The sequence below is a fragment of the Limulus polyphemus genome, unplaced genomic scaffold, assembly GCF_000517525.1.
Source record: "Limulus polyphemus unplaced genomic scaffold, Limulus_polyphemus-2.1.2 Scaffold30, whole genome shotgun sequence".
NCBI lineage: Eukaryota > Metazoa > Arthropoda > Merostomata > Xiphosura > Limulidae > Limulus > Limulus polyphemus.
Window position 1 is genome coordinate 775194 of NW_013665640.1, and position 12096 is coordinate 787289.

The 12096-nt window shown below is 33.5% G+C and overlaps 1 protein-coding gene across 1 annotated transcript in view; it reads right to left on the bottom strand.

Moving 5' to 3' along the window:
• The window catches only part of LOC106459774 (nose resistant to fluoxetine protein 6-like), a 24692-nt gene that overhangs the window by 9328 nt on the left and 3268 nt on the right, over positions 1-12096 (bottom strand). Inside the window, exons 2-6 of the mRNA XM_022386712.1 lie at positions 6268-6512; positions 5558-5672; positions 3931-4018; positions 3484-3590; positions 1685-1855 (exon numbers count right to left, since the gene is read on the bottom strand). Of these exons, the coding sequence (XP_022242420.1) occupies positions 1685-1855; positions 3484-3590; positions 3931-4018; positions 5558-5672; positions 6268-6512 (726 nt within the window). The remainder of the gene's footprint in view (positions 1-1684; positions 1856-3483; positions 3591-3930; positions 4019-5557; positions 5673-6267; positions 6513-12096) is intronic.

The window sequence follows — 12096 nt, forward strand, 5'->3', positions numbered from 1 at the left end:
GAAACAAATAAAAAATAAATAAAAATACGAAGTAGGAAAACGGAAAGAATTATTGAAACAGCACTTTAATTTTGATAACTTTTTTTCCATTAGATACTTTAACTAACAAGCAAAATTTCAACTCAGTGTTAGGCTAGTTGAAATACCTAATTCATATAAGATTCGAGAACCATGATAATCCTGGAAACATATAAAATAGGTACAAAAATATCCTGCATTGAATTAACTATTGTTGTAATTGTAAACCTCTTATGTGCAATATAAAAAAAAATGTTAGGTAATCTGTAGAAAATACATGGCGAATTTCGTCAAAGGGGACTTTAGTGTTTGATAGTGGGATCTTTGAAAATTTCTTTATTTACTTTGTGGGTCGCTATTTCGTGACTTAATAATATATGCGTACAGTGTGTTTCTTCTTCAGATCTATGTTCTTGTGTCACAGTATTTTAGAAAACTAATTCATCATTAATATCATTACGTCTGACGCAGTCAGCTAGGATTTAACAACTGGCTACTGGATCATTGAATTGTTTTTAATCTGTCATTCACCGTTATTTAAAACTAAACTAACATGTTCATTATATCCACTTCCAATTAATCGACACAACTGAGTCTAGAAGGCGCTAGAATCACAAGAATCGCACCATGTATTTATGAATATGGTAATTTTATTTGATATATGCTTAGTTTATAACAAAAAAAGGGGGAAAAATGCATCTTCTATGCTTTTCTTTCACTACAAAATCAAAGGACCTGATAATTAGTAAGGACAAAAAAGAGTACGAATCATCACTTCAATGTCAAAGCTTAGTGGTTTTTTACCAGTTCTACTTGATACTCCCACATGGCCGCAGGCTCGCAGGTGTAATTGGCGTATAGTTTTGCCAATGTAAGTGGCATTGCAGCCACCACATGTGTATTTATATACGCTTAGTGTTAATGAATACCGCAGCTAATTCATAAACATGTATTTCTATGATGGTTAAGAAGCATCTAACTTTGTTTTATCTATAATAGACTTAACTCCTATCTTACCAATGTTTTATGGAAAATGAGAGGAGAGAGGTTTGTTCGCTTAATACACGGTTAAGAAAAATTTACCAAAGAAATAATAGCAACAACAACAACAACAAAACAAAAACAAAAAACAGAAACATAATAAAGTTATTAAATAGAATAGTTTGAAGCTTAACGAAAATACAAATTCCAAACCAAAACACATATTTAATTTACAGTTTTGAATTTGGCTGCTGAATACAAAAACTTCACTTTTTAATACAGAATTACTAAGCCTAATATAGTAATTGAGTTAGCAAGTGAAATTGGGATGCACATGTAAATAATATACATAAATTAAAAATTTACCAGTCTATAATTTACAAGTCTCCGGTGACCTGTTAGTATAAACCCAACAAATCAAGAAATAAGTTTCAAATTTATTCATCGCCTGATTTTTAAATTGAAGCTGTAGTTGAGTAATTAACGAAGAAGTTATGTTTTCACGTGAAGTTTCTTTGATCAAACCCCAAAGAAGACCGAGACTGATTATTTTCATGAGAGACCGTAACGTCAGACTAAACAAAAACCGAAATATTACTGAATGACGAAAAGAGACGTTTAAGAGAAAAGACATATTACAAGCAGCATATTTTTTCAAACGTAAAAGTGAAAGAGGAACACTCACGAAAGATTTGGTACTTCATGCTGAGGAAGATATTACCACAGATAATCCATACCATACTAACAAACCGAATTCCGTGAAGAGATAGTAGGCCTTCCAATGATGTTCTGGTGTCCAAAAGCTTCCCGATGTTGGTGTACGCAGAAAAAGCCAGAACGATTTTTTTAAAAGCACCTGAATGAAAAAATTAAATTGCTTCAATAAAAAAAATAAAATCTACCTAACTGGAACATCTGAGTGCACGTTGATGCACTTACTATTACGTTATTATTATGTTTTTAAGTAGTGCAACAAACAGTTCTAAAAATATATTTTTGTTATAAAATGTAGAAATAGTCGCAGAGAGATTTTCAAGGTCTGAGGACGTAAACAGTTTTTCTTTTATCTTTTCTTCAACTTTTGCTAAGATATTTACAGCCAAACGGCTTTTCCACACGTGTTTATGTAATTATATGTATATGTACTTACACAACCTAATGTAAAAGTACTTCCTTAATTGTAGGTAAAAAATTATATCGTTATTTCAAGAAAAGACTACTGTAGATGAATTCTCAAAGTAATAAGCAATTACCAGTTAACGAGACAAAAAAGTAACACTGCTAAACTACGTGCAATTTAAAAATTAAAGGGGCATAAAACAAAAAGTAATATTACAATTTACGTACAGATTAAAAGCTAACGAGACATGAAATGTAAAAATAGTATTATAATACATCTGCAGCTTAAAAATCAAAGGGACATAAAACGAAAAAGTAACACTGTTATAATGTTATGCCCAGATTAAGATGTAATGAGTCATGAAATTTAAAAGTTACAGTGATAACACAGGCCTGCGATGGTTTTATTGTCTTGAAAATTTTACATGTTCTCCAGTAATTCCTTTACGCTGAATAAGAAAATGATATCCAATTTTCTCCATCACGTATACATTTTTCACAAAACGTCATATGTACTTTTACATAAGTGATTCATTGTCATTGAAATCGGGTCATATTTTGTTATGCTTAAAATGTTGACAACTACTGGCTAAAGATTTCTCTAGACCAATCGCGACGTGAGAGTCTTATCGTTCGTTCTAGAACCCAAACATAATAATAAATGTTCATTGTGGTAAACGAACTAATAATTTGATCTAAGTAAGAGTTTCGTTTCTTCCATATTTGTAAAATATCCTTATGCGATAGAAAAAGTGAATATTATTTTCGAAATCTACGTAGCTGAATTATAGAAAGCCCGTTATTAAAACCAAAACAACTTTTATGAAGTTTAAATTCACAGGTCTGTGTAATCTATACACACATCCTAAGGACTATCAACATACAACGGTGATATAAACTGCCTCTGGTTTTATTACAAAAATACCATGAAACCGCTGTTTAGAGAAGTTTAAAATAAATTCTATCTAATTTAGACCAACTCTAAGATATTAAAGAACTAAAGGATATCAACACGATCATGATCTAAGGTTATCAATTTCCAGTCCTTCCAAGCACGCTTCAATACCTCCAAAACATACCACATTATTTTACTTTTGGAAGACTAGTTTTTGCTTAGTAAGATCACGAACATTGCCATTTTGCTGTTGTGCGAAATGCAATTTGTTTGATATCATATAAGACATAATCGCACTTAAATGGTTGTAGAAACCAAAAATGTAATTGTTGCCCAACCTGAAGACACCTTTATTCAACATATTTATTAACTTAAAAATGTACTTTACCAATCAGCTCTCTCCAAACTTAAAAATAAAAGCTAATTTAATTATCCAACTATTTCTAACTAGATCGCAAATCATATCGTACCTGGAGGTTTTTTGTTTTCTTTAGCTTTTTTGCCAAAACAAAATCGGCAAAGAATATCGAAGATCGTAGCAGCGAAGACAAAGAAAGCGATAAGACTGATCACGGAGCTAAAATAAATAGGATATATTATATTTTGATATCTATGGATCATATTCATTGATACGTTTTATTAAATCTTTGATCTTAATAACTGATATCATACTTTTTAACAAATAACACAATACAGTATTGACTAATTTGATGTATCTGGGGGAATATATAATTATATTGTTAAATGTAAAGTTACATTTTTAAATATTTATTTCATGACCATAATTACTTAATATTAAACAACTAGGTGGAAATTATTATTGAAAAGAAATTAGGTAGAAATATCAAATGTTGTGATTGGAAAATAACAACAATAAATGTTCTATAATATGAAGAATATGTTTTATTTGTACTTACATCACTGCAATTTGTGCATTGTTCACGTGCATAGGTTCATATATTTCACAGTGAGCAACAGACACTAAAAATCCATAATCTTCTACCACTGTGTACCACATGAAAGAAAATAAATAATAATGTTTTTTTTGGTTTAAACAATAGTCAATATAAGCTTTCAAATACAGTCATAAAAACTTAGCTAGATTAAAGAATAAAAATACAGAACTTATTTGAATGAATATCAGTTACTCAATGCTCAATCTCAGAACCTCAAAAGCGAATACGAAATGTGAAAATTGCTTTGCACTGCTTCATCTAAATTTCTCATATAGGTTATAGAGGATTAAGCTGTTGTTTAAAAACAATAGACATATGCGAATGCACTGGGTTGACATCATAGGTACATGCTATGGCGCTGGCTCAACGGATGTCTTATTTGGTGACTATATTCCCGAACATTCGACAGTGCCTAGCTGTCAAGTCTACAGTTATGAATGAAGCGTTGTCAAAGCCCTTTCGAAATAAAAATATTAATACAGGTTAATACAGGAAAACTGCTAAACACGGGAGAGTTTTCAATGTTATCTATAGAGATGAAAAATCTCGCATAGGAGAGTAAGTGAATTTTTGAATCATGCCAAAACCAACCGGGAGCAGCATGTCATCCGCATACTGAGAATATGGTTATGAAAAGAGCACGTTGACACCAAAAATCCTTACAATGAAGCTGGTCATGTCTCCTAGTACCATTAAAAAGATCATAAATAATGATTTGAAGTTCAATTGATAAATATTAACAAACCAAAAGACTACGAGGTTTCAGCCACAAACTGAAATAAATGCCTTCTTTTGTGAGAAAAATACAGACCGAAGAGAGTGTAACCCAGGATTCTAGTTTGTTCACATACCTATCAAGTCCTCAAATGCAGCTAAGATGAGCTATTAAGTCTTTGTTTTGCTTGAATTTGGTCTTGGAAGTTGACGTCTATATGAAGTAGAAAATCTGTGGAAAGTTTATCAAGTTGTGAAGTCTAAAATTGACTCCAAAGCCCATTGTAGAAGCTTGTTACAGTAAAAAATACCATATGTCAGGCAATAGGTATTGTGTATAATCTTCATGCTGACCATAATCAATGATGGAGGATGTGGTTCTAAAGAAAACATTGGTTGTGAATCGTGGCTCTTATAACGCACAATTAAACCTCTACGTAAAACATTCGTGCATACCTTCGAACATTTGAACACAGTTAGAAAGCAGGTAAGTTAGGAATGTTGTGGTAAAATAGATTTACGTTATTTAAGTAATATATATATAAGAAAGAAAGGTTGAATATAATAAATATAAACTACAGTCGACTCTTTATATAAAAATAACATGAATTAAACACACATGTTTCGAAATAGACTAAAATAAAGTTAAATGATATAAATATTTTGATATGAATGAACAGAGCGCTACCTAGACAGATCAAAAAAATTTACAGAATATTTAACAGTTTATAAAACGTTTAATGGAACAGTCAATAAAACAAGTGCGAAAAACAAAATAATATTGAAGGCCGAAGAAGCAAACAAGAAACCTTTTATGATAGCGGCAGGAAGGTAATGATAAAAATGTAGGTTGTTTACTGCAAGTGAAACTTACGTTTTTGGGCAAATTGTTCCAGATCTCTTGCTGAACATGTTGATGGAATACAGAGTCCCAATCGTAGCGACAGAAAATAGAAAACATGAGCTCTGTTGCTGACATCTGCCAGAATCTAGTAGAATAATAACGAAAGCTGATAAAATGGCCAGCCTAAGAGCTCCTTTCAAGTTAACGCTACTTTTGTTTTAATAATCTAGAACAGATCTTGCATGTTGTTGGAAAAATAAAACATGTCAATTTATATAGCAGAAGCCATTGCATGATTAATCAAGAATAACAATTTTTGAGTAATTTTAGCTCTTACCAATTTGTTAAGCTCAATGACGAGGAATTCAGACCTAATAAAATATTTTATAGCTTAATTCATGATATTCAAAAGTATTATTTGTTTGTAATTAATCACAAAGCCACACAATGGGCTATCTGTGCTCTGCCCAAAACATGTATCTAAAACCGGTTTTTAGCGTTGTAAGTCCGCAGACATTCCGCTGTGCCACTGGGGAGGCAATCCAAAATAAGCACTTTCTGGATGTGGACATTCTTTCACCAGATTTAAATGGTCATTTACTCGTAATGAAGGAAAGTACAATTTTGATGACCTTAAACAGCACAGTTTCAAATACATTTTACTTTGGATGATTTTATAATTTTTTTATAATCAAACGATCTATCTTTTTATATACGAATATTCTGATTTTCTCTCCTACCTTGAAGGAGTCTGACGAGTTTTCGAACATTTCCAACCTGTGGTGAACTGTGTAGTAATGAGGTTTCGGAGGAAGTGGAGGCCTAATATCCACAGTGCAGTATTGGCCTGTAAAATACACTTCAGTCTTGTTCGAAACTTTGTTCCATTCGTTGACAATGACATTTATGCATTCATCGTATGACCCAAATGATGTCAGCGTTCCACTGAGCAGTCCACCGCTAGGTTTACCTGACGCATCAAGCACTAGAAAAATGATTATAAAACAAAGCGATACTCTAAAATCGTACAAAGAAAGAGAGCCAAAGATCAATTCACTATAAGATATAATATTATTAATAGAAATGACATTAGAACATTTCATTTTGTAAGCACATAAAATCAATTGTGAGTTGTGGTTTATACTCGAAAAATGTGTTTGTTAAATTTCACGCAAACCTACTCGAATGCTATCTACGCTAGCCGTCTGTAAGAAAGAAGGCAGATAGTCAACACCAACCATTACCGACCCTTTGGCTACTCTTTTACCAACGAATAATGTGATTGATCGTTACGTTATAACACCCTCACGGATGAAAGGGCAAACATATTCGGCGAAGGAACTCTAACCAGTGACCCACAGGTTGTGAGTTGAGTGTCCTAAGTACCATGGTGTCCCGGTGAGTGTGTGGATATCATTCCACCGTCAAACATTGGAATAAGAGCATTTATTAATGAAAGTGAAGTGGAAATGTAGTGCAATGAATATCGAATGAGCCCCCCACTCAGTGACTCCTCTGTATGTCTGCGTACTTCGATGCCCATAGAAAACAGAGCACAGCTAATTCATTCTGTAGATTTGCACTTAGCAATAAACCCAACTAAACCATATCGAAATATTATTATCTGAAACTGATCTAAAAAATAAATATATTGTTATTTCATTTGTTCTGTGGGATGCTAATATATTGATATATACTGTCAATCTTAAAAGCAGGCCTGAGCGTGACCCAATGGTTAACGTGTCGGACTGTGGCCCAAGGATCCCTGGTTATCATCCCTTTACACCCACAAATAAAATAGATAAAAAGTTGCGCTTCTCACCTTGGGGCGGTATGTATGAGTTATAAGAGTGTCTGTGCTACTATTCGATTAGAGTTGCCTAAAAATTGGCGATGAGTGATGTTGACCATCGATTCAAATTTAGGGACCACTATCGCAAATAGTTCTCTTGTAGTTTTGTGTAAAATTCAATAAAAAACCTTGAAAGCAAACGAGCATAACTGCAGCTTGTATAGGGTCGCCAAAAGAAACATCTAGGGGAGTGCAATTAGACTGTTGATGGTCTGAAGCAAATAGTAGTTAGTTGAAAATACATTTCTTTCAAAAAACATAAGGCTGCTGATATCAATAAATATATCAACTTCAAAGCCCGGTTGAGTTACAACATATAGTCTTATATTTTATCGTTCGTTTACGAATTAACAAGTGTTATGGCGTGGGACGCCTTAGTTAAGGTTAGAGATAATTACATAGAAAAGTAATTGCCAAACTAAAGATATAGCAGGCAATGCATTAATTAGAGTTTCTCATCACAACCATTGCCAAAAAAAAGAACAACGCAAAACAAATGATACATGTTTGCTATTCTTCTTATAAAATATGGCACGAGTTTCATCATTTCCTTTAGTAGGACCCTATTTGTTGCTAATGGAACTGACTAGAAGTTGAAACACAGTAATGTCGAAACTGAAACAGATTTAATCTACCGAGTCCAAGCTGGCTATTGACTTTGATTGTCAGTGGGACAACTCACGCAAGAAACGTAGCATAGACAATGTCATCTCCTAGAAGCCAAGTTTGTCGAAAGCTCTATGAGATTGTGGGCCATTTTATTGTGTATTTTGGCAAGTAATTATTTTACCATCAGAAAGGAGATACTGGTTTCGGTCACCTTGTCAAATACTTAATACATTTTGCATGGTATAAAAATTGCCTTGTAGGTTTAACATGACTGTTGCTCTTTAATGGTTCTTGGATTTCTAAAACACAGTTAGATTACTGGGCTATCTAATAATGTAGTTTTAGTAAATATATATACTACCGAAAGGTGGCGTGGTAAACAACGTAGAAACACTGGAAGGTTTTCAAGAAAGCGGATTATGGTCTCCTTTCTCAACACGTGGATCTAATTTACACAGCATCTAGCTGAAAACACAGCCAGGTAAAGCGAAATAAAATGAATGCAATCCTAAAACGACAGGTCGAAGAATTATCATTCGAACAATTCAAACAGTTTTAGCCTTAAAAGCCATGTATGGAAATCAGGATACGCTAGATGTCTGAACTGTGTTTAAAGTGGACAGGCTAAATGGCTGGGAAAACAGTTGGCAGTTCGCAGCTAAATATTAAAACAATAGAAATATTCGTCTTTTCAGTCAGCTTGATAAGTGGATTTTACTGGATGAGGGCATAAAACTAATTAGGATATCATAGCGGACAAAGACTATCGTTTACTCCATGGTAACCTCTCGCTGTGGTAAGCTGTCTTGTCCCTATAGCAGATGGCTTCATATTTAGATTATGAGTTGAAACTGAATGAGGTAATTTATATGTCTAACTGTTTATGGTAACTTCGGGATCTGTGCAGAGGCATGGATTTTCTTGATATCGTTGTAGGTGTGTCAGATAAGAGCTTTATCATGTGGTTAAGTGTGTTAAGAAAAATCCACTCCCGTCAGTTTTTGATTAGCTATTTTGTAATTGATCGTATGTGAATGTTGTGTTAATAATCTTTCAGATCATCAAAATATTTTAGATACTTTAAGAAATCTACTTAATGATGATATGTTAGTCGACACTAGAGAGTTTAATTAGCTGAATCTAAGTTCTGAACTGAGGATTCTGGGGTGTAAAATTTGCTTCTCTGTTGACACATGACGTACAATCTGCCATCCTGCACCATCACGAACACACAAATATTCAGGAATAGAGGGAGTGTCTCTGCCAAATATGATAATAAGGGAAGGTGGGTGTACAAGAGAGAAAGGAGCGAAGAAAGACACTGACAAGGCAAGGAATAAGTTTATTCAATGGAAATATTAATGCATATATTGAAAGCCAGGTAAATCTGGTTGAATTACCTTCTCCCCTAAACGTGATGCTTTGAAAAAGCAACAAGTTATACTACTTACTACAATGGTTAAATAGTATAAGAACTTATGTTTCACATGCAAAATAAACATAACAAAAAACTCAAGCTACGTTGTTGATAAATAGCTAAATCATTGGCTGGACTAGTCCTACCAGAAAAATCGACCGAAGAAAAGTATATAAACACCAAGAGACTACTAAGTCAGATAATATCAGTTTCACGGAGAATAGGAAAAGCAGGCTGCTCTGCAAGAGGGAGAAGAGTCTGACTGACACCAGATAGAAAGTGAGTGGAAAGAAGTGTCTTAAGACAGATTTCTTGAACATGGCCCAGTTCTGCCTGTTTGAGGAATGAAATATTTAATTTTGACAGTCATTAACAGCCAAATCAGAAAAATAGTAAGGTCCTTGCTTACTGAGTTGCAACACTAAGTTTTAATTATGTGGGTCTTTGATGAACATCATATAGCGTGTTTTTTTAATCTTGTTTTATCATCTAAAGATCATGGACAGGTGCATAAACTTTTGGAACACACGTGGCCTTATATACATATTTAGCTCGAGCCGTTTAAATTCTAAAGTGTATTTATATCATTATTAAACTGCAAAATAAAAATAGGTAAGGACAAGAGTTCCTCCAACTTTCAAAAGGTAATGGTAGTGGGTACCTTTCTAAGAGGACAATGATTAACAAAGATTTTTCCACCTGCTGTAAAACAAATATTCATTAAATAAGCTAAACGGCACTTGTGCATAGATAGAATATTAAAACATATGCAGCTTTAAATAGTTGCACATTAAATATGATTTAATAAAAAACGAGGCACAGGCTATCTAAACGTATAGTTTTTAGGGATATGTCTTGTTTGTAATAAATTTCATATACTGTGCAACTATTTAACGTTCAATATGTTTTTGATATTTTCAAATATTTATTACCAGTCCACTCACTATGGCAAATGAAAGGGAAAAAATGTCTGCTACTAAGAGAAAATATGGGTGTCAACTGTTGTTGAGAAACTGGTGAAAAGAACAGTCTTCATATTGTGTCACAGTAAGCTCATTCGTTTAAATGTGATTAAGACTCACTCAACCACAACTTGCAAATGGTATTATAACAAGTATCTATAGAATCGATAGATACCTCTGTTTATCTCAGAGGTAATGAGGAAAGCATAGCTTCAGTGGGGTTTAAAGTGTAATCTAAAATCAGTAAATAACTGGACACGTGTTATGTGGTCTAATGAATCGTGTTTCACCTCACTTTTTTTTACTTATGGCAAAGTAAAAATACGAAAAAAAAACATATGAGTCATTCAACGCTTTTCATGTTTTCTGATAGTGGAAGCTGCTGAAAATCATGTAATAGTTTGTGGAACTTTTTAGTGGTTTTAATTGAGTATTTTGATTTCCTTATAAAAGCGATAAACATTCAGCGATCAACCCAGCAGTGATGCATATCCAAGACGGCGATGCAATTGTTCACTACGATCATATTTCTGGACATTGATTCGGTGAATAAGACACCAATTTGAGTCATTTTATTTGGTCAGCGCAATAAGCAGTCCACAGTCCCATTGAGTATCCGAAGATCGAACTTGGAAGTTGTATTCATTAATGCAGTCATTTGTCAACATTTGTGAACCAATTTCACACTATTATCCTGAAATAATTGACTATAATCTAATAAGACACTTTCTAACATATCTTCGAGTCTCAGCTGCAGAAAAGGGTAATTAGTGGGTCTCAATAAAGTGTCAGATAAGTGTCTTAAGAAATGAATCTTTTTTGAACATGTTTAGCTTATACTACATTCTGAATGTAAATATAAACGTTAATTTTCTAGCTTTTAGAAAAAAAGAGTGTATATTTAACTCGGCAAACACGTACAACTAGGATTTGAATACTTAGATTTAGATTTGCATCAGTAATTTTCATTTTTGAGGTATAATACATGGAATTCGCTTATGCATGAGCATTTTCTTTTTATACTTCTGGAAACATTGTGACATAGCCTGTTTACGTTTCATTCGTTAGTTGTTCTTGATGAAAGTGTTGAATCAATATAACGGTTATTTAGAAAACTGCAACATACTTAAGTGCAATTTTTATTGGGCTTGTTTTAACCTCAGTTTAATTTGAGAAAAATCATTTAGTATTACTCCACATCTATGATTAATCCGCATCGCAGTAACATTAGCAGAGATAAACGGCACTCAACTAAGTTTTGCTTACGTTATCTTCAGGCTACCTGGTTTCTAGATTCTAGGACTTCAAAAGATTCCTAGCGTCGTAGGAAATAGCAGGGGTCGACATTAGCTTTCAGGCAACGCTCTGCTTTACGTAATCAATCTGATAACCGAAAGCTTAAGAGAGGATTAAAAGTTATAAATTTGTCCTGTTCAATTGATTTTGACTTGGAAAAGTTACCAGTTTATTTACTCGTGAGGAGTTTGTTTAGGAAACGCGGTGTGGTATCTTTATAAAGTGAATTGCATGTGCAATAATAAGTAAAAATATATTATTATTTTACTTTTTAACTTCATAAGTGATGACATTTTTATTTTTGGAGCAATTTTTATGATATATACGTATTATTGATGATATTCTTACTATGATAATGAGGCCCGGCATAGCCAGGTGGTTAGGGCGCTCGACTCGCAATCTGTGGGTCGCGGGGTTCGAAGCCCCCCTCACA